The 25,051-nt window shown below is 35.9% G+C and overlaps 1 protein-coding gene across 4 annotated transcripts in view; it reads left to right on the top strand.

Annotated features, from left to right (window-relative positions):
* si:ch211-250g4.3 (nuclear anchorage protein 1) overlaps positions 1 to 25,051 on the top strand; it is a 49,326-nt gene that overhangs the window by 12,257 nt on the left and 12,018 nt on the right. For all 4 annotated transcript variants that reach the window (XM_067494133.1, XM_067494132.1, XM_067494131.1 and 1 more), the window contains one exon: positions 1 to 25,051. This exon is cut by the window's right edge. In XM_067494133.1, coding sequence (XP_067350234.1) covers positions 1 to 25,051 — 25,051 coding nt within the window.

Consider the following 25,051-nt stretch of genomic DNA (forward strand, 5'->3'; position numbering starts at 1 on the left):
GACAAGCTGGCTTCGATGAAAACTCAGGTCAACAGATGGATAGTGACAGAATCTGAAATAAAAAGGATTTTTTCAGTTAATTTGTCTGAATTTCAAGAAACAACAAGAGAAACGTTCAGAGAATCCCTCAAAGATCAAACACAAATTCCAACAGGTGAACGAGATGAATATGCAAAGGAAGCCATGTCTTTGCAACAATCTGTTACATTGGGAGCCAAGCATCAATGTGAAGAAATAACAGAGCAGGAGTACAGGCAATCAGAGTACAAAAAGCGTACGAATACTTTCTTGGCAATGCAGACAGAAATTTCTGAAGAAATAGATAATGATCAGACCGAATTAATAATGCATGTTAGAGAAAAGGAAGAAATTGAAAAGCAAATATCTAAACTCAAAGCAAAAGATGAGAAAATTAAAGAGGAAATAAAAGATGCAATGAAGAACATGGAGGAAAACAGTCAAGAGATTGAAAGGCTCATTATGGAAATAAATGACTTGCAGGTTCAGAGACTGGAGGTGGAAACTAGGATACAGATTACAGTGAGGGAACCTGGTAGTGTGTACAAAGAAGAAAAAAGACTAGGGAAAGAATGGGAACACACAGATATTTGGAGGGTAGACACCAGTATTTATAAACATGAGATAATGAAAGAAGTCCAAGAGCAAAGACCGGAGAATGACAAAGGTAAACAAGAAGTAATTGATGAGGCTGACATGATGAGACTGGATGTTGAGAAGAAAAAACAAAGACAGGATTCAAAAGAAGTGCTAAAGGAAAATACAGAGGAGCTGGATGAAGGTTGTGATAAAAAGGACACAGGAAGTTCTGATAGACAAAGACTTAGGGCGGAGATTTATAAGACACAAGAAATTATAAGATCACTAAAAGTAGAACTTGAAAACCAAAATGAAAAATGCAGGATTGAGAAAAACCACAAAAGTGAAGATGGTGAAATTGAAGGATTGTTACAGGAATTAAAAGAGTTCCAAGACATTTTGAAAATGGAAGCAACAGTAATGAGGAAAAGTGAAATGTTTCTCAAAAAAGAAATGAGAAACATGAAATCAATGAAAATTGCAGCAAAAAAACAGAAAAGAGAATTGGAAAAGAGATTAGTGAAAACGTTGAGAGAGAGAGATGAATTAGACATTATAAAAACAAAAATGCTGAGACGAACTGAAGCCATAGTGCAGAGGTTAGAGAAAATGGCAAAGGTTAAGACTACAGTTGAGAAAATGGCTGCCAAGACTAGAAATAAAAGTGAAGACATAAAACTTATTATAAAGGAGACCAAAGTCAAAGTGAGACAGATAGAAGATCTGGTCTCTAAGACTGATGAACTAAAACCAAACCTGGATGAAAGTTACTTTTTAATATCTCAGGAAATGGATGTCCTTGCAAAATTCAAGGATCAAGTCAATAAGAAAAAGCATGGAGAATCTGCTTTGCAATATACTGAGAGAGAGAATGGAGATATAAAGAAACATATAGAAGAAACTGAAGATGAAATCTTCAGACTTAAACCAAAAAGCTCTGACATTGAAGAACAGACAATTTCAATGAGTGAGTCTGTGAAACAGAAGACAGAGAAAGAAGAAATTAAAATGCTAAAAGAGCAGATTCAACTAGAGAAAGAGAAAGCGAGACAAGCAAAACAGCAAGCTGAAGAAGAAATTCACAATATTAAGTGCTTAAGGGAGAATATTGAAAGAGAGAAACAAGAGCTTGATGACAGAGCACAAATGATCAAAAGAGAAACAAGAGAAATGGAGCTACTGAAGTCAGAGCTTGACATAAAGAGAAGAGAAAGTAAAAAAACATTTCGAAAAACTGTGAGAAAAATAGAAGAAAGTGAGATAATGTGGAATGAAATACAAAGAGAAAAGCAATCTTTCAGGAGCGAGACCAAAAAGAAAAGAAAAGAATTAGATCAAAGGCTGGAGAAAACAATGAGAGAGAGGGATGAATTAGAAGTACTCAGGATGAAACTGCAACATAGGAAGAAAGAGCTGACTAAGAAGAAGCAGGATATTAAAGGTTGCAAAGAGCATGAAGTGGGCAGTCTGGCATACAACCAGTCAAACAAAAACAAAATGATAACAAGCTCAAATTTTACAGATTTGGTTAACGACCTTCAACAGCTGACAAAAAAGATTAAAGGACATTTGGAAATAATAAGGAAGGAAATAAGAATGTTGGTTGATGTAAATATTCATTTACAGAAACAACTAGAAATGCTCCAAAAAATAAGGGATGAGAACAGGACAGTAAGACACAACATGAGCAGAATAAAATCTGAGCTAAAGAAGAAAGTTAATATACAAGCAGAAAATGCAGTAATTATTCAAATAAGGGACAGAATCCAAAAACAACAAACGGACCTTGACGTCACTCTAGAGAAAGTAAAACAAGAAAGAAGAGAGATCGAAGTGTTGAAGTTGGAAACAGAGATCCAAAAAAGAAAGAATCAACAGATGATCCAAAAAAGGATTAGAAAAGATCAAGAACTTAAAAACTTGTTGGCAGAAATTAAAGGAGAAAGGGAATCTCTTAAGAGGAAAACACAGAAGAGGAAAAAAGAGCTTGACCAGAAACTAGAGAGGATTATAAGAGAGAGAGATGAACTAGAGATTGTGAAACTGAAGCTACAAAGAGAAAGAGATGAAAGGGGAAGTGGAATGGAGGTGCTTAGTACTTCAGACACCACAAATGTTCCACATCAAATTCAATTGCAGTGGAAACTGAGTCTGGCATTTATTGAAAAATATAAATATTTGGAAACTCACAGTAATGGTCTGAAAATGGCAATGAGAGATGAATATCAACACATCAAGGGCCAGGACAAAATACTGACCCAGACAAAAGCAGAAGTGGAAAGTATGAAGAAACAAATTAGGAGAAATATAGAAATTATGAAAAATAATTTTAAAAACATACAGCAAAAAAAAGTAACTTTGGGGAAAGAATTTAAAAAAATGAAGGAAGTGCTTAAAGAAGAGAGAGATAATCTGGAAAAAGAAAAACTCATCAAACTAACTTTTGGGTGGAAAATGACAAATATTCAAGAAAGAATTAATAGTTTGGAGCAAGATATGGCAAAGGAAAAAGAAAAAATTAAGAAAACAAAAACTGACGAGCAAATGATGATAGACCATTTACACCTTCTGTTAACTAAGATTAAAAGTGAGAAAACCAACATTCAAGTTCTAACCGTTCAGGTTCAAACAGCTAGATACAAAGTAAGGAATGTCATAGACAAGATTGTCTTAACACAGGAAAAACAAGAGCTCAAACAAGATGACATCAACAGACAAACAGAAGAATTACAATCAAATCAACACAACTTAATGATAGAAAGAGAAGAACTGGAGCTTTTGAGGAGGGACCTCAACAACAAGAAACAAGAGGTTCACAATGCTAATAGGAACACTGAAATAGAAAAAGAACAACTCAGTCAGATGAAGTCTGATATTGACCGAGAAAAAGCCGTGCTTTTGAATGAATGGAATGTGTTAAAAGTAGAAAGGTCTGATCTAAAAATAAAAGAAGATCAACTGCTGAAAAGGGAGAACTTCTTAGAGATTCTAAGAGTAAAATTTCAACGGCTTAACAAAAAGATAATTGACAACACGAATAACAAATTTACCACACTGGAACAAAAGAGTGAAGTTGTGGTGGCTCTGGGGAAAGATTTGAAACACATGCATAAATCTCTGGGTGACCAAAAGGAATATAGCACTTCTTATTCTAAAATTCTACAGACTGAAAAGAAAGCCTTGACACATATGCTAAAAATGATCACCCATAAAGAGGAAATTCAAAACAAACTGGAACAACAACTTTTGGTAGAAAAGCAAGATCTTGAAAAACTAAAAAAAGGGCTGAAGGAAGACATTGGCAATTTGGAAAGACAGAAAAATGTCATTAACAAAGAGAAGATGGACTTTGACCAGATGTCATCGAACATCCAGGACCAAATGCATAGCTTAGAGAAAGACCTAAGAGAAGAAATGGACAAGCTGAAAATCACAAAGTCTGACCTACAAAGGACAAAAGAACATATAGACCTTCTCTTGACTGAAATTAAGAGGGAGAAAACTAATATTCAAGGTCTGACTCTTCACATTCATACAGCTAAATGGAAACTTGTGAATGTCATGAACATGATTGTCTTAACAAAAGAGGAACAACAGCTTAAACAGGATGATATCAATAGACAAACCCTAGAGCTACAATCAAGTCAACAAACCTCAATGACAGAAAGAGAAGAACTGCTACTTTTGAGGAGGGATCTCAACATCAAAAAACAAGAGGTTGAAGATGCTTTGAAAAACATCAAAGAGGAAAGAGATCATCTCAGTCAGTTAAAGACTGATATTGACAGAGAAAAAGCCGTACTTTTGAATGAACAGGATTTGTTAAAAGTAGAAAGATCTGATCTAAAAATGAAAGAAGATCAAGTGCTGGAAAGGGAGAAGTTCTTAGAGATTCTGAGAGTAAACTTTCAACGGCTGAACAAAAAGATAATTGACAACATGAATAACAAATTTACCATACTGGAACAACACAATGAAGGTGTGGTGACTCTGGTCAATGATTTAGAACAAAAGCATAAATCTCTGGATGACCAAAGGGAAAATATATGTTCTTGTTCTGACATGCTACAGAATAAAAAGAAAGGCTTGACACAAATGCTAAGAATGATCATCCATAAAGAAGCAATCCAAACCCAACTGGGAAAACAACTTTTGTTAGAAAAGCAAGATCTTGAAACGCTGAAAAAAGGACTAAAGGAAGACATTGGGAATTTGAAAAGAGAGAAACATGTAATTAATAAAGAGAAATTGGACTTTGAGGAGATGACTTTGAATATCCAAGAGCAAATGCATAGCTTAGAGGAAAACCTTAGAGAGGAAATGGACAAGCTGGAAATCACAATGTCTGACCACAAAATGATAAGAGACAACGTAGACCTTTTGATAACTGAGGTTAGGAGTGAAAAAACCAACATACAAGGTGTAACCTCTCAGGTTGAGACTGCTAGACATACATTTGTGAATGTATGGAACAAGATTCTCCTTAAACAACAAAAACAACAGCTGAAAGAGGATGACATCAACAGACAAACCCAAGAGCTACAATCAAGTCAACAAACCTTAATGACAGAAAGAGAAGAACTTAAACTGTTGAGGAGAAATTTGAGCAACAAAAAAGAAGAGGTTGAAGATGCTATGAAGAATATCAAAGCGGACAGAGATCAACTCAGACAAATGAAGTTTGATATTGACCTAGAAAGAGATGTACTTTTGAATGAAAAGAATGTATTAAAAGTAGAAAGGTCTGATCTAAAAATGAAAGAAGATCAACTGCTGGAAAGAGAGAAGTTCCTAGAGATACTAAGAGTAAAATTTCAACGGCTTAACGAAAAGATAATTGACAACACGAATAACAAATTTACCACACTTGAACAACAGAGTGAAGTTGTGGTGGCTCTGGTGAAAGATTTGAAACACATGCATACATTCCTAGATGACCAGGAAGAATATAGCACTTCTTATTCTGAGATTCTACAGACTGAAAAGAAAGGCTTGACACATATGCTAAAAATGATCACCCATAAAGAGGAAATTCAAAACAAACGGGAACAACAACTTTTGGTCGAAAAGCAAGATCTTGAAATACTAAACAAAGGGCTGAAGGAAGACATTGGCAATTTGGAAAGACAGAAAAATGTCATTAACAAAGAGAAAGTGGACTTTGAGCAGATGTCATCGAACATTCAGGACCAAATGCAAAGCTTAGAGAAAGACCTAAGAGAAGAAATGGACAAGCTGAAAATCACAAAGTCTGACATACAAATGACAAAAGAACATGTAGACCTTCTGCTGACTGAGATTAAGAGTGAGAAAACTAATATTCAAGGTCTGACTCTTCACATTCATACAGCTAAATGTAAACTTGTGAATGTCATGAACATGATTGTCTTAACAAAAGAGGAACAACAGCTTAAACAGGATGATATCAATAGACAAACCCTAGAGCTACAATCAAGTCAACAAACCTCAATGACAGAAAGAGAAGAACTGCTACTTTTGAGGAGGGATCTCAACACCAAAATACAAGAGGTTGAAGATGCTTTGAAAAACATCAAAGAGGAAAGAGATCATCTCAGTCAGTTAAAGACTGATATTGACAGAGAAAAAGCGGTGCTTTTGAATGAACAGGATTTGTTAAAAGTAGAAAGGTCTGATCTAAAAATGAAAGAAGATCAACTACTGGAAAGGAAGAAGTTGTTAGAGATTCTGAGAGTAAACTTTCAACGGCTGAACAAAAAGATAATTGACAACATAAATAACAAATTTACCACACTCGAACAACACAATGAAGGTGTGGTGACTCTGGTCAATGATTTGGAACAAAAGCATAAATCTCTGGATGACCAGAAGGAAGATATCTGTTCTTATTCTGAGATGCTACAGAATGGAAAAGAAGGCTTGACACATGTGTTAAAAATGATCATCCATAAAGAAGCAATCCAAACTCAACTGGGAAAACAACTTTTGTTAGAAAAGAAAGATCTTGAAGCGCTGAAAAAAGGACTAAAAGAAGACATTGGCAATCTGAAAAGAGAAAAACGTGTAATCAACAAAGAGAAACTAAACTTTGAGGAGACGAGTTCGACTGTCCAGGAGCAAATGCATAGCTTAGAGGAAGACCTTAGAGAGGAAATGGACAAGCTGGAAATCACAATGTCTGACCTAAAAATGATAAAAGACAACGTAGACCTTTTGATAACTGAGGTTAGGAGTGAAAAAACCAACATAGAAGGTCTAACCTCTCAGGTTGAGACTGCTAGACATACATTTGTGAATGTATGGAACATGATTGTCCTAAAACAACACGAACAACAGATGAAACAGGATGACATCAACAGACAAACCCAAGAGCTACAATTAAGTCAACAAACCTCAATGACAGAAAGGGAAGAACTGCAACTTTTGAGGAGGGATCTCAACACCAAAAAGCAAGAGGTTGAAGATGCTTTGAAAAACATTAAAGAGGAAAGAGATCATCTCAGTCAGATGAAGTCTGATATTGACAGAGAAAGAGCCATGCTTTTGAAAGAACAGAATGTGTTAAAAGCAGAAAGGTCTGATCTGAAAATTAAAGACGATCAACTGCTGGAAAGGGAGAAGTTCTTAGAGATTCTGAGAGTAAAATTTCAACAGCTGAATGAAAAGATAATTTACAACATGAATAACAAATTTACCACACTTGAACAACACAATGAAGGTGTGGTGACTCTGGTCAATGATTTAGAACAAAAGCATAAATCTCTGGATGACCAAAGAGAAAATATATGTTCTTGTTCTGACATGCTACAGAATGAAAAGAAAAGCTTGACACTTATGCTAAAAATGATCATCCATAAAGAAGGAATCCAAACCCAACTGGGAAAACAACTTTTGTTAGAAAAGCATGATCTTGAAACACTGAAAGAAAGACTAAAGGAAGACATTGGGAATTTGAAAAGAGAGAAACATGTAATCAATAAAGAAAAACTAGACTTTGCGGAGATTATTTCGAGTGTCTACAAGCAAATCCATAGCTTAGAAGAAGACCTTAGAGAGGAAATGGACAAGTTGGAAATCACAATGTCTAACCTAAAAATGATAAAAGACAACGTAGACCTTTTGATAAGTGAGGTTAGGAGTGAAAAAACCAACATACAAGGTGTAACCTCTCAGGTTGAGACTACTAGACATACATTTGTGAATGTATGGAACATGATTGTCCTAAAACAACAAGAACAACAGCTGAAAGAGGATGACATCAACAGACAAACCCTAGAGCTACAATCTAGTCAACAAACCTTAATGACAGAAAGAGAAGAACTTAAACTGTTGAGGAGGAATTTGAGCAACAAAAAATTAGAGGTTGAAGATGCTATGAAGAATATCAAAGCGGAAAGAGATCAACTTAGACAGATGAAGTCTGATATTGACCTAGAAAGAGATGTACTTTTGAATGAACAGCATGTATTAAAAGTAGAAAGGTCTGATCTAAAAATGAAAGAAGATCACCTGCTGGAAAGGGAGAAGTTCCTAGAGATTCTAAAGGTAAAATTTCAACGGCTTAACGAAAAGATAATTGACGACACGAATAACAAATTTACCACACTGGAACAACAGAGTGAAGTTGTGGTGGCTCTGGGGAAAGATTTGAAACACATGTATAAATCCCTGGATGACCAGAAGGAATATAGCACTTCTTATTCTGAGATTCTACAGATTGAGAAGAAAGGCTTGACACATATGCTAAAAATCGTCACCCATAAAGAGGAAATTCAAAACAAACTGGAACAACAACTTTTGGTAGAAAAGCAAGATCTTGAAACACTAAAAAAAGGACTGAAGGAAGACATTGGCAATTTGGAAAGACAGAAAAATTTTATTAACAAACAGAAAATGGACTTTGAGCAGATGACATCGAACATCCAGAACCAAATGCATAGCTTAGAGAAAGACCTAAGAGAAGAAATGGACAAGCTGAAAATCACAAAGTCTGACCTACACATGACAAAAGAACATGTAGACCTTTTGTTGACTGAGATTAAGAGTGAAAAAACTAACATTCCAGGTCTGACTCTTCACATTCATACAGCTAAAAGTAAACTTGTGAATGTCATGAACATGATTGTCTTAACACAAGAGGAACAACAGCTTAAACAAGATGATATCAATAGACAAACCCTAGAGCTACAATTAGGTCAACAAACCTCAATGACAGAAAGAGAAGAACTGCAACTTTTGAGAAGGGATCTCAACACCAAAAAACAAGAGGTTGAAGATGCTTTGAAAAACATCAACGAAGAAAGAGATCATCTCAGTCAGATGAAGTCTGATATTGACAGAGAAAAAGCCGTACTTTTGAATGAACAGGATTTGTTAAAAGTAGAAAGATCTGATCTAAAAATGAAAGAAGATCAAGTGCTGGAAAGGGAGAAGTTCTTAGAGATTCTGAGAGTAAACTTTCAACGGCTGAACAAAAAGATAATTGACAACATGAATAACAAATTTACCATACTGGAACAACACAATGAAGGTGTGGTGACTCTGGTCAATGATTTAGAACAAAAGCATAAATCTCTGGATGACCAGAAGGAAGACATTTGTTCTTATTTTGAGATGCTACAGAATGGAAAAGAAGGCTTGACACATATGCTAAGAATGATCATCCATAAAGAAGCAATACAAACCCAACTGGGAAAACAACTTTTGTTAGAAAAGCAAGATCTTGAAACACTGAAAGAAGGACTAAAGGAAGACATTGGGAATTTGAAAAGAGAGAAACATGTAATTAATAAAGACAAATTGGACTTTGAGGAAATGACTTTGAATATCCAAGGGCAAATGCATAGCTTAGAGGAAAACCTTAGAGAGGAAATGGACAAATTGGAAATCACAATGTCTAACCTAAAAATGATAAAAGACAACGTAGACCTGTTGATAAGTGAGGTTAGGAGTGAAAAAACCAACATACAAGGTGTAACCTCTCAGGTTGAGACTGCTAGACATACATTTGTGAATGTATGGAACATGATTGTCCTAAAACAACAAGAACAACAGCTGAAAGAGGATGACATCAACAGACAAACCCAAGAGCTACAATCAAGTCAACAAACCTTAATGACAGAAAGAGAAGAACTTAAACTGTTGAGGAGGAATTTGAGCAACAAAAAAGAGGAGGTTGAAGATGCTATGAAGAATATCAAAGCGGAAAGAGATCAACTCAGACAGATGAAGTCTGATATTGACCTAGAAAGAGATGTACTTTTGAATGAACAGGATGTATTAAAAGTAAAAAGGTCTAATCTAAAAATGAAAGAAGAACATCTGCTGGAAAGAGAGAAGTTCCTAGAGATTCTAAGAGTAAAATTTCAACGGCTTAACGAAAAGATAATTGACAACACGAATAACAAATTTACCACACTGGAACAACAGAGTGAAGTTGTGGTGGCTCTGGTGAAAGATTTGAAACACATGCATAAATCCCTAGTTGACCAGGAGGAATATAGCACTTCTTATTCTGAGATTCTACAGATTGAAAAGAAAGGCTTGACACATATGCTAAAAATGATCACGCACAAAGAGGAAATCCAAAACAAACGGGAACAACAACTTTTGGTCGAAAAGCAAGATCTTGAAATACTAAACAAAGGGCTGAAAGAAGACATTGGCAATTTGGAAAGACAGAAAAATGTCATTAACAAAGAGAAAGTGGACTTTGAGCAGATGTCATCGAACATTCAGGACCAAATGCAAATCTTAGAGAAAGACCTAAGAGAAGAAATGGACAATCTGAAAATCACAAAGTCTGACCTTCAAATGACAAAAGAACACGTAGACCTTCTGTTGACTGAGATTAAGAGTGACAAAACTAACATTCAAGGTCTAACTCTTCACATTCATACAGCTAAATGTAAACTTGTGAATGTCATGAACATGATTGTCTTAACACAAGAGGAACAGCAGCTTAAACAGCATGATATCAATAGACAAACCCTAGAGCTACAATTAAGTCAACAAACCTCAATGACAGAAAGAGAAGAACTGGAACTCTTGAGGAAGGATCTCAACAACAAAAAACAAGAGGTTGAAGATGCTTTGAAAAACATCAAAGAAGAAAGAGATCATCTCAGTCAGATGAAGTCTGATATTGACAGAGAAAGAGCCGTGCTTTTGAATGAACGGGATTTGTTAAAAGCAGAATGGTCTGATCTGAAAATTAAAGATGATCAACTGCTGGAAAGGGAGAAGTTCTTAGAGATTCTGAGAGTAAAATTTCAACGGCTGAACGAAAAGATAATTAACAACATGAATAAAAAATTTACCACACTCGAACAACAAAATGAAGGTGTGGTAACTCTGGTCAATGATTTAGAACAAAAGCATAAATCTCTGGATAACCAAAGGGAAAATGTATGTTCTTGTTCTGACATGCTACAGAATAAAAAGAAAGGCTTGACACAAATGCTAAGAATGATCATCCATAAAGAAGCAATCCAAACCCAACTGGGAAAACAACTTTTGTTAGAAAAGCAAGATCTTGAAACACTGAAAGAAGGACTAAAGGAAGACATTGGGAATTTGAAAAGAGAGAAACATGTATTTAATAACGAGAAATTGGACTTTGAGGAGAAGACTTTGAATATCCAAGGGCAAATGCATAGCTTAGAGGAAGACCTTAGAGAGGAAATGGACAAGCTGGAAATCATAATGTCTTACCTACAAATGATAAAAGACAACGTAGACCTTTTGTTAACTGAGGTTAGGAGTGAAAAAACCAACATACAAGGTCTAACCTCTCGGGTTGAGACAGCTAGAAATACATTTGTGAATGTATGGAACACGTTTGTCCTAAAACAACAAGAACAACAGCTGAAAGAGGATGACATCAATAGACAAACCCAAGAGCTACAATCAAGTCAACAAACCTTAATGACAGAAAGAGAAGAACTGCAACTTTTGAGGAGGGATTTCAGCAACAAAAAAGAAGAGTTGGAACATGCTGTAAGGAACATCAAAGTGGAAAGAGATCATCTCAGTCAGATAAAGTCTGATATTGACCTAGAAAGAGTCTTACTTTTGAATGAACAGGATGTGTTAAAAGTAGAAAGGTCTGATCTAAAAATGAAAGAAGATCAACTGCTGGAAAGGGAGACGTTCTTAGAGATTCTGAGAGTAAAATTTCAACAGCTGAACGAAAAGATAATTAACAACATGGATAACAAATTTACCACACTCGAACAACACAATGAAGGTGTTGTGACTCTGGTCAATGATTTGGAACAAAAGCATAAATTTCTGGATGACCAGAAGGAATATATCACTTTTTATTCTGATCTGCTACAGGAGGAAAAGGAAGGCTTGACACATATGCTAAAAATGATCATCCATAAAGAAGAAATCCAAAACCAACTGGAACAACAACTTTTGGTAGAAAAGCAAGATCTTGAAACACTAAAAAAAGGACTGAAGGAAGAAAGTTGCAACTTGGAAAGACAGAAAAATGTCATTCACAAAGAGAAAGTGGACTTTGAGCAGATTACATCGAACATCCAGGACCAAATGCAAAGCCTAGAGAAAGACTTAAGAGAAGAAATGGACAAGCTGAAAATCACAAAGTCTGACCTGCACATGACAAAAGAACACTTAGACCTCCTGTTGACTGAGATTAACAGTGAGAAAAGTAACATTCAAGGTCTGACTCCTCACATTCATACAGCTAAATGTAAACTTGTGAATGTCATGAACATGATTGTCTTAACACAAGAGGAACAACAGTTTAAACAGGATGATATCAATAGACAAACCCTAGAGCTACAATCAAGTCAACAAACCTCAATGAAAGAAAGAGAAGAACTGCAACTTTTTAAGAGGGATCTCAACACCAAAAAACAAGAGGTTGAAGATGCTTTGAAAAACATCAAAGAGGAAAGAGATCATCTTAGTCAGATGAAGTTTGATATTGACAGAGAAAGAGCCGTGCTTTTGAATGAACAGGTTGTGTTAAAAGCGGAAATATCTGATCTGAAAATTAAAGACGATCAAGTGCTCAAAAGAGAGAAGTTGTTAGATATTCTGAGAGTAAAATTTCAACGAGTGAATGAAAAGATAATTGACAACATCAATAACAAATTTACCACACTTGAACAACACAATGAAGATGTGGTGACTCTGGTCAATGATTTGGAACAAAAGCATAAATCTCTAGATGACCAGAAGGAAGATATCTGTTCTTATTCTGAGATTCTACAGATTGAAAAGGAAGGCTTGAGACATATGCTAAAAATGATCATCCATAAAGACGCAATCCAAACCCATCTGGGACGACAACTTTTGTTAGAAAAGCAAGATCTCGAAACACTGAAAGAAAGACTAAAGGAAGACATTGGGAATTTGAAAAGAGAGAAACATTTAATCAATAAAGAAAAACTAGACTTCGAGGAGATGACTTCGAGTGTCCACAAGCAAATGCATAGCTTAGAGGAAGACCTTAGAGAGGAAATGGACAAGCTGGAAATCATATTGTCTGACCTACAAATGATAAAAGACAACGTAGACCTTTTGATAAGTGAGGTTAGGAGTGAAAAAAACAACATACCATATCTAACCTCTCAGGTTGAGACAGCTAGACATACATTTGTGAATATATGGAACACAATTGTCCTAAAACAACACGAACAACAGTTGAAAGAGGATGACATCAACAGACAAACACAAGACCTACAATCAAGTCAACAAACCTTAATGACAGAAAGACAGGAACTTAAACTGTTGAGGAGGAATTTGAGCAACAAAAAAGAAGAGGTTGAAGATGCTTTAAAGAATATCAAAGCAGAACGAGATCAACTCAGACAGATGAAGTCTGATATTGACCTAGAAAGAGATGTACTTTTGAATGAAAAGGATGTATTAAAAGTAGAAAGGTCTGATCTAAAAATGAAAGAAGATCAACTTCTAGAAAGGGAGAAGTTCATAGAGATTCTAAGGGTAAAATTTCAACGGCTAAAAGAAAAGATAATTGACAACATGAATAACAAATTTACCACACTTGAACAACACAATGAAGGTGTGGTGACTCTGGTCAATGATTTGGAACAAAAGCATAAATCTCTGGATGACCAGAAGGAAGATATTTGTTCTTATTCTGAAATTCTACAGATTGAAAAGAAAGGCTTGACACATATGCTAAAAATGATCATCCATAAAGACGTAATCCAAAACCAACTAGAACAACAACTTTTGATGGAAAAGCAAGATCTTGAAACGCTGAAAGAAGAACTGAAGGAAGACATTGGCAATTTGAAAAGAGAGAAACATGTAATTACTAAAGAGAAACTGGACTTTGAGGAGATGACATCGAACATCCAGGAGCAAATGCATAGCTTAGAAGTTGATCTAAGAGAGAAAATGAGCAAGCTGGAAATCTCAAAGTCTGACCTACAGATGATAAAACACCACGCAGACCTTTTGGTAAGTGAGATTAAGAGTGAGAAGACTAACATTCTAGGTCTGAGCCTTCCGGTTCAGACAGCTAGAAGCAAACTTCTTAACCTCATGAACATGATGATCCTAAAACAACAAGAACAACAGCTGAAAGAGGATGACATCAATAGACAAACCCAAGAGCTACAATCAAGTCAACAAACCTTAATGACAGAAAGAGAAGAACTGCAACTTTTGAGGAGGGATTTCAGCAACAAAAAAGAAGAGTTGGAACATGCTGTAAGGAACATCAAAGTGGAAAGAGATCATCTCAGTCAGATAAAGTCTGATATTGACCTAGAAAGAGTCGTACTTTTGAATGAACAGGATGTGTTAAAAGTAGAAAGGTCTGATCTAAAAATGAAAGAAGATCAACTACTGGAAAGGGAGAAGTTCTTAGAGATTCTGAGAGTAAAATTTCAACAGCTGAACGAAAAGATAATTAACAACATGAATAACAAATTTACCACACTCGAACAACACAATGAAGGTGTTGTGACTCTGGTCAATGATTTGGAACAAAAGCATAAATTTCTGGATGACCAGAAGGAATATATCACTTTTTATTCTGATCTGCTACAGGAGGAAAAGGAAGGCTTGACACATATGCTAAAAATGATCATCCATAAAGAAGAAATCCAAAACCAACTTGAACAACAACTTTTGGTAGAAAAGCAAGATCTTGAAACACTAAAAAAAGGACTGAAGGAAGACAGTTGCAACTTGGAAAGACAAAAAAATGTCATTCACAAAGAGAAAGTGGACTTTGAGCAGATTACATCGAACATCCAGGACCAAATGCAAAGCCTAGAGAAAGACCTAAGAGAAAAAATGGACAAGCTGAAAATCACAAAGTCTGACCTACACATGACAAAAGAACACGTAGACCTCCTGTTGACTGAGATTAACAGTGAGAAAAGTAACATTCAAGGTCTGACTCCTCACATTCATACAGCTAAATGTAAACTTGTGAATGTCATGAACATGATTGTCTTAACACAAGAGGAACAACAGCTTAAACAGGATGATATCAATAGACAAACCCAAGAGCTACAATCAAGTCAACAAACCTCAATGACAGAAAGAGAAGAACTGCAACTTTTGAGGAAGGATCTCAACACCAAAAAACAAGAGGTTGAAGATGCTTTGAAAAACATCAAAGAAGAAAGAGATCATCTCAGTCAGATGAAGTCTGATATTGACAGAGAAAGAGCCATGCTTTTGAATGAACAGGTTGTGTTAAAAGCGGAAAGGTCTGATCTGAAAATTAAAGACGATCAAGTGCTCAAAAGAGAGAAGTTGTTAGATATTCTGAGAGTAAAATTTCAACGAGTGAATGAAAAGATAATTGACAACATCAATAACAAATTTACCACACTTGAACAACACAATGAAGATGTGGTGACTCTGGTCAATGATTTGGAACAAAAGCATAAATCTCTGGATGACCAGAAGGAAGATATCTGTTCTTATTCTGAGATTCTACAGATTGAAAAGGAAGGCTTGAGACATATGCTAAAAATGATCATCCATAAAGACACAATCCAAACCCATCTGGGACGACAACTTTTGTTAGAAAAGCAAGATCTCGAAACACTGAAAGAAGGACTAAAGGAAGACATTGGGAATTTGAAAAGAGAGAAACATTTAATCAATAAAGAAAAACTAGACTTCGAGGAGAGGACTTCGAGTATCCACAAGCAAATGCATAGCTTAGAGGAAGACCTTAGAGAGGAAATGGACAAGCTGGAAATCACATTCTCTGACCTACAAATGATAAAAGACAACGTAGACCTTTTGATAAGTGAGGTTAGGAGTGAAAAAAACAACATACAAGGTGTAACCTCTCAGGTTGAGACTACTAGACATACATTTGTGAATGTATGGAACACAATTGTCCTAAAACAACACAAACAACAGCTGAAAGAGGATGACATCAACAGACAAACACAAGACCTACAATCAAGTCAACAAACCTTAATGACAGAAAGAGAAGAACTTAAACTGTTGAGGAGGAATTTGAGCAACAAAAAAGAAGAGGTTGAAGATGCTTTAAAGAATATCAAAGCAGAACGAGATCAACTCAGACAGATAAAGTCTGATATTGACCTAGAAAGAGATGTACTTTTGAATGAAAAGGATGTATTAAAAGTAGAAAGGTCTGATCTAAAAATGAAAGAAGATCAACTTCTAGAAAGGGAGAAGTTCCTAGAGATTCTAAGGGTAAAATTTCAACGGCTGAACGAAAAGATAATTGACAACACGAATAACAAATTTACCACACTTGAACAACAGAGTGAAGGGGTGGTGACTCTGGTCAATGATTTGGAACAAAAGCATAAATCTCTGGATGACCAGAAGGAAGATATCTGTTCTTATTCTGAAATTCTACAGATTGAAAAGAAAGGCTTGACACATATACTAAAAATGATCATCCATAAAGAAGCAATCCAAAACCAACTAGAACAACAACTTTTGATGGAAAAGGAAGATCTTGAAACGCTGAAAGGAGAACTGAAGGAAGACATTGGCAATTTGAAAAGAGAGAAACATGTAATTATTAAAGAGAAACTGGACTTTGAGGAGATGACATCGAACATCCAGGAGCAAATGCATAGCTTAGAAGTTAATCTAAGAGAGAAAATGAGCAAGCTGGAAATCGCAAAGTCTGACCTACAGATGATAAAAGACCACTCAGACCTTTTGGTAAGTGAGATTAAGAGTGAGAAGACTAACATTCTAGGTCTGAGCCTTCCGGTTCAGACAGCTAGAAGCAAATTTCTTAACCTCATGAACATGATGATCTTAAAACAAGAAGAACAACACCTCAAAGAAGGTGACATAAAAAGACAAACCCAAGATCTACAATCAAGTCAACAAACCCTAATGGCAGAAAGTGACAAATTGGAACTTTTGACAAACGATCTCAACAAAAAGAAACAAGAGGTTGAACATGCCATGATGAACATCACAGTTAAAAGTGATCAACTTAGTCAGATGAAATCTGACATTGACCGACTAAGAGTCATGCTTTTGAATGAAAAAGATGGGTTGGTAGCAGAAAGGTGTGATCTGAAAGTGAAGGAAGATCAACTGATAGAGAGAGAAAAGTTCCTGGAGATTCTGATAATAAAACTCCAATGTCTGAATAAAAGGATGACTGACAACATAAATAACACATCTATCATACTGGAAAAACGGAGTAAAAATGTCATGACTCTGGTCAATGATTTGGAACAAAAGCATAAATTTCTGGATGACCAGAAGGAAGATATCACTTTTTATTCAAATCTGCTAGAGGAGAAAAAGGAAGGCTTGATACATATGCTGAAAATGATTATCCACAAAGAGGAAGATCTTGAAACACTAAAAAATGGGCTGAAGGAAGACATTGGCAACTTGGAAAGACAAAAAAATGTCATTCACAAAGAGAAAGTGGACTTTGAGCAGATTACATCGAACATCCAGGACCAAATGCAAAGCCTAGAGAAAGACCTAAGAGAAGAAATGGACAATCTGAAAATCACAAAGTGTGACCTACAAATGACAAAACAACACGTAGACCTTCTGTTGACTGAGATTAAGAGTGAGAAAACTAACATTCCAGGTCTGACTCTTCACATTCATACAGCTAAATGTAAACTTGTGAATGTCATGAACATGATTGTCTTAACACAAGAGGAACAGCAGCTTAAACAGGATGATATCAATAGACAAACCCAAGAGCTACAATCAAGTCAACAAACCTCAATGAAAGAAAGAGAAGAACTGCAACTTTTGAGGAGGGATCTCAAAACCAAAAAACAAGAGGTTGAAGATGCTTTGAAAAACATCAACGAAGAAAGAGATCATCTCAGTCAGATGAAGTCTGATATTGACAGAGAAAGAGCAGTGCTTTTGAATGAACGGGATTTGTTAAAAGCAGAAAGGTCTGATCTGAAAATTAAAGATGATCAACTGCTGGAAAGGGAGAAGTTCTTAGAGATTCTGAGAGTAAAATTTCAACGGCTAAACGAAAAGATAATTAACAACATGAATAAAAAATTTACCACACTCGAACAACACAATGAAGGTGTGGTGACTCTGGTCAATAATTTGGAACAAAAGCAAAAATCTCTGGATTACCAGAAGGAAGATATTTGTTCTTATTCTCAGATTCTACAGATTGAAAAGAAAGGCTTGACACATATGCTAAAAATGATCATCCATAAAGACGCAATCCAAAACCAACTGGAACAACAACTTTTGATGGAAAAGCAAGATCTTGAAACGCTGACAGAAGAACTGAAGGAAGACATTGACAATTTGAAAAGAGAGAAACATGTAATTACTAAAGAGAAACTGGACTTTGAGGAGATGACATCGAGCATCCAGGAGCAAATGCATAGCTTAGAAGTCGATCTAAGAGAGAAAATGAGCAAGCTGGAAATCACAAAGTCTGACCTACAGATGATAAAAGACCACGCAGACCTTTTGGTAAGTGAGATAAAGAGTGAGAAGACTAACATTCTAGGTCTGAGCCTTCCGGTTCAGACAGCTAGAAGCAAACTTCTTAACCTCATGAACATGATGATCTTAAAACAAGAAGAACAACACCTCAAAGAAGGTGACATAAAAAGACAAACCCAAGATCTACAATCAAGTCAACAAACCCTAATAGCAGAAACTGACAAATTGGAACTTTTGAGAAAGGATCTCAACAAAAAGAAACAAGAGGTTGAACATGCCATGATGAACATCACAGTAGAAAGTGATCAACTTAGTCAGATGAAATCTGACATTGACCGAGTAAGAGTCATGCTTTTGAATGAAAAAGATGGGTTGGAAGCAGAAAGGTGTGATCTGAAAGTGAAGGAAGGTCAACTGATAGAGAGAGAAAAGTTCCTGGAGATTCTCATAATAAAACTCCAATGTTTGAATAAAAGGATGACTGACAACATAAATAACACATCTATCATACTGGAAAAACGGAGTAAAGGTGTCAAGACTCTGGTCAATGATTTGGAACAAAAGCATAACTTTCTGGATGACCAGAAGAAAGATATCACTTTTTATTCAAATCTGCTAAAGGAGGAAAAGGAAGGTTTGATACATATGCTAAAAATGATCATCCACAAAGAGGAAATCCAAAACCAACTGGAACAACAACGTTTGGTAGAAAAGCAAGATCTTGAAACACTAAAAAAAGGGCTGATGGAAGACGTTGGCATTTTGGAAAGACAGAAAAATGTCATTAACAAAGAGAAAGTGGAGTTTGAGCAGATGACATCGAACATCCAGGACCAAATGCAAAGCTTAGAGAAAGACCTAAGAAAAGAAATGGACAATCTGAAAATCACAAAGTCTGACCTACACATGACAAAAGAACACGTAGACCTTCTGTTGACTGAGATTAACAATGAGAAAACTAACATTCAAGGTCTGACTCCTCACATTCATACAGCTAAATGTAAACTTGTGAATGTCATGAACATGATTGTCTTAACACAAGAGGAACAACAGCTTAAACAGGATGATATCAATAGACAAACCCTAGAGCTACAATTAGGTCAACAAACCTTAATGACAGAAAGAGAAGAACTTAAAATGTTGAGGAGGAATTTGAGCAACAAAAAAGAAGAGGTTGAAGATGCTATGCAAAATATCAAAGCGGAAAGAGATCAGCTCAGACAAATGAAGTCTGATATTGACCTAGAAAGAGATGTACTTTTGAATGAACAGGATGTGTTAAAAGTAGAAAGGTCTGATCTAAAAATTAAAGAAGAACAACTGCTGGAAAGGGAGAAGTTCCTAGAGATTCTAAGGGTAAAATTTCAACGGCTTAACAAAAAGATAATTGACAACACAAATAACAAATTTACCACACTGGAGCAACAGAGTGAAGTTTTGGTGGCTCTGGTGAAAGATTTGAAACACATGTATAAATCCCTGGATGACCAGAAGGAATATAGCACTTCTTATTCTGAGATTCTACAGATTGAAAAGAAAGGTTTGACACATATGCTAAAAATGATCACCCATAAAGAGGAAATTCAAAACAAACTGGAACAACAACTTTTGGTAGAAAAGCAAGATCTTGAAACACTAAAAAAAGGGCTGACGGAAGACGTTGGCATTTTGGAAAGACAGAAAAATGTCATTAACAAAGAGAAAGTGGACTTTGAGCAGATGTCATCGAACATCCAGGACGAATTGCAAAGCTTAGAGAAAGAGCTAAGAGAAGAAATGGACAATCTGAAAATCACAAAGTCTGACCTTCAAATGACAAAAGAACATGTAGACCTTCTGTTGACTGAGATTAACAGTGAGAAAAGTAACATTCAAGGTCTGATTCCTCACATTCATACAGCTAAATGTAAACTTGTGAATGTCATGAACATGATTGTCTTAACACAAGAGGAACAACAGCTTAAACAGGATGATATCAATAGACAAACCCTAGAGCTACAATCAAGTCAACAAACCTCAATGAAAGAAAGAGAAGAACTGCAACTTCTGAGGAGGGATCTCAACACCAAAAAACAAGAGGTTAAAGATGCTTTGAAAAACATCAACGAAGAAAGAGATCATCTCAGTCAGATAAAGTCTGATATTGACAGAGAAAGAGCAGTGCTTTTGAATGAACGGGATTTGTTAAAAGCAGAAAGGTCTGATCTGAAAATTAAAGATGATCAACTGCTGGAAAGGGAGAAGTTCTTAGAGATTCTGAGAGTAAAATTTCAACAGCTGAACGAAAAGATAATTAACAACATGAATAACAAATTTACCACACTTGAACAACACAATGAACGTGTGGTGACTCTGGTCAATAATTTGGAACAAAAGCATAAATCTCTGGATGACCAGAAGGAAGATATTTGTTCTTATTCTGAGATTCTACAGATTGAAAAGAAAGGCTTGACACATATGCTAAAAATGATCATCCATAAAGACACAATCCAAAACCAACTGGAACAACAACTTTTGATGGAAAAGCAAGATCTTGAAACGCTAAAAGAAGAACTGAAGGAAGACATTGACAATTTGAAAAGACAGAAACATGTAATTACTAAAGAGAAACTAGACTTTGAGGAGATGACATCAAACATCCAGGAGCAAATGCATAGCTTAGAAGTTGATCTAAGAGAGAAAATGAGCAAGCTGGAAATCGCAAAGTCTGACCTACAGATGATAAAAGACCACGCAGACCTTTTGATAAGTGAGATTAAGAGTGACATAGCTAACATTCTAGCTTTGACCCTTCCGGTTCAGACAGTTAGAAGCAAACTTCTTAACCTCATGAACACGATGATCTTAAAGCAAGAAGAACAACACCTCAAAGAAGGTGACATAAAAAGACAAACCCAAGATCTACAATCAAGTCAACAAACCCTAATGGCAGAAAGAGACAAATTGGAACTTTTGAGAAAGGATCTCAACAAAAAGAAACAAGAGGTTGAACATGCCATGATGAACATCACAGTAGAAAGTGATCAACTTAGTCAGGTGAAATCTGACATTGACCGAGTAAGAGTCATGCTTTTGAATGAACAAGATGGGTTGGAAGCAGAAAGGTGTGATCTGAAAGTGAAGGAAGATCAACTGATAGAAAGAGAAAAGTTCCTTGAGATTCTGATAATAAAACTCCAATGTCTGAATAAAAGGATGACTGACAACATAAATAACAAATTTCCCACACTGGAACAGCACAATGAAGGTGTGGTGACTCTGGTCAATGATTTGGAACAAAAGCATAAATCTCTGGATGACCACAAGGAATATATCACTTTTTATTCGGATCTGCTACAGGAGGAAAAGGAAGGCTTGATACATATGCTAAAAATAATCATCCATAAAGAAGAAATCCAAAACCAACTGGAACAACAACTTTTGGTAGAAAAGCAAGATCTTGAAAAACTAAAAAAAGGACTGAAGGAAGACAGTTGCAACTTGGAAAGACAGAAAAATGTCATTCACAAAGAGAAAGTGGACTTTGAGCAGATTACATCGAACATCCAGGACCAAATGCAAAGCCTAGAGAAAGACCTAAGAGAAGAAATGGACAAGCTGAAAATCACAAAGTCTGACATACACGTGACAAAAGAACATGTAGACCTTTTGTTGACTGAGATTAAGAGTGAGAAAACTAACATTCAAGGTCTGACTCTTCACATTCATACAGCTAAAAGTAAACTTGTGAATGTCATGAACATGATTGTCTTAACACAAGAGGAACAACAGCTTAAACAGGATGATATCAATAGACAAACCCTAGAGCTACAATTAAGTCAACAAACCTCAATGACAGAAAGAGAAGAACTGCAACTTTTGAGGAGGGATCTCAACACCAAAAAAAAAGAGGTTGAAGATGCTTTGAAAAACATCAAAGAGGAAAGAGATCATCTTAGTCAGATGAAGTTTGATATTGACAGAGAAAGAGCCGTGCTTTTGAATGAACAGGATGTGTTAAAAGCGGAAATATCTGATCTGAAAATTAAAGACGATCAAGTGCTCAAAAGAGAGAAGTTGTTAGATATTCTGAGAGTAAAATTTCAACGAGTGAATGAAAAGATAATTGACAACATGAATAACAAATTTCGCTTACTAGAACAACACAATGAAGATATGGTGACTCTGGTTAATGATTTGGAACAAAAGCATAAATCTCTGGATGACCAGAAGGAAGATATCTGTTCTTGTTCTGAGATTCTACAGATTGAAAAGGAAGGCTTGACACATATGCTAAAAATGATCATCCATAAAGAAGCAATCCAAACCCAACTGGGACAACAACTGTTATTAGAAAAGCAAGATCTTGAACTACTGAAAGAAGGACTAAAGGAAGACATTGAGAATTTGAAAAGAGAGAAACATTTAATCAATAAAGAAAAACTAGATTTCGAGGAGATGACTTCGAGTGTCCACAAGCAAATGCATAGCTTAGAGGCAGACCTTAGAGAGGAAATGGACAAGCTGGAAATCACATTCTCTTACCTACAAATGATAAAAGACAACGTAGACCTTTTGATAAGTGAGGTTAGGAGTGAAAAAACCAACATACAAGGTCTAACCTCTCAGGTTGAGACTGCTAGACATTCATTTGTGAATGTATGGAACACAATTGTCCTAAAACAACAAGAACAACAGCTGAAAGAGGATGACATCAACAGACAAACCCAAGAGCTACAATCAAGTCAACAAACTTTAATGACAGAAAGAGAAGAACTTAAACTGTTAAAGAGGAATGTGAGCAACAAAAAAGAAGAGGTTGAAGATGCTCTGAAGAATATCAAAGCAGAACGAGATCATCTCAGACAGATGAAGTCTGATAATGACCTAGAAAGAGATGTACTTCTGAATGAACAGGGTTTATTAAAAGTAGAAAGGTCTGATCTAAAAATGAAAGAAGATCAACTGCTGGAAAGGGAGAAGTTCCTAGATAATCTAAGGGTAAAATTTCAACGGCTGAACGAAAAGATAATTCACAACACGATTATCAAAATTACCACACTGGCACAACACAATGAAGGTGTGGTGACTCTTGTCAATGATTTGGAACAAAAACAAAAATCTCTGGATAACCAGAAGAAACATATCCGTTCTTATTCTGAGATTCTACAGATTGAAAAGAAAGGCTTGACACATATGCTAAAAATGATCATCCATAAAGACGCAATCCAAAACCAACTAGAACAACAACTTTTGATGGGAAAGGAAGATCTTGAAACGCTGACAGAAGAACTGAAGGAAGACATTGACAATTTGAAAAGAGAGAAACATGTAATTACTAAAGAGAAACTGGACTTTGAGGAGATGACATCGAACATCCAGGAGCAAATGCATAGCTTAGAAGTTGACCTAAGAGAGAAAATGACCAAGCTGGAAATCACAAAGTCTGACCTACAGATGATAAAAGACCACGCAGACCTTTTGGTAAGTGAGATTAAGAGTGAGAAGACTAACATTCTAGCTTTGACCCTTCCGGTTCAGACAGCTAGAAGCAAACTTCTTAACCTCATGAACATGATGATCTTAAAACAAGAAGAACAACACCTCAAAGAAGGTGACATAAAAAGACAAACCCAAGATCTACAATCAAGTCAACAAACCCTAATAGCAGAAACTGACAAATTGGAACTTTTGAGAAAGGATCTCAACAAAAAGAAACAAGAGGTTGAACATGCCATGATGAACATCACAGTAGAAAGTGATCAACTTAGTCAGATGAAATCTGACATTGACCGAGTAAGAGTCATGCTTTTGAATGAAAAAGATGGGTTGGAATCAGAAAGGTGTGATCTGAAAGTGAAGGAAGATCAACTGATAGAGAGAGAAAAGTTCCTGGAGATTCTGATAATAAAACTCCAATGTCTGAATAAAAGGATGACTGACAACATAAATAACACATCTATCATACTGGAAAAACGGAGTAAAAATGTCATGACTCTGGTCAATGATTTGGAACAAAAGCATACATTTCTGGATGACCAGAAGGAAGATATCACTTTTTATTCAAATCTGCTAGAGGAGAAAAAGGAAGGCTTGATACATATGCTGAAAATGATTATCCACAAAGAGGAAGATCTTGAAACACTAAAAAATGGGCTGAAGGAAGACATTGGCAATTTAGAAAGACAGAAAAATGTCATTAACAAAGAGAAAGAGGAGTTTGAGCAGATGACATTGAACATCCAGGACCAAATGCAAAGCTTAGAGAAAGACCTAAGAGAAGAAATGGACAATCTGAAAATCACAAAGTCTGACCTACACATGACAAAAGAACATGTAGACCTTCTGTTGACTGAGATTAACAGTGAGAAAACTAACATTCAAGGTCTGACTCCTCACATTCATACAGCTAAATGTAAACTTGTGAATGTCATGAACATGATTGTCTTAACACAAGAGGAACAACAGCTTAAACAGGATGATATCAGTAGACAAACCCTAGAGCTACAATTAGGTCAACAAACCTTAATGACAGAAAGAGAAGAACTGCAACTTTTGAGGAGGGATCTCA

The sequence above is a fragment of the Channa argus genome, chromosome 24, assembly GCF_033026475.1.
Source record: "Channa argus isolate prfri chromosome 24, Channa argus male v1.0, whole genome shotgun sequence".
NCBI lineage: Eukaryota > Metazoa > Chordata > Actinopteri > Anabantiformes > Channidae > Channa > Channa argus.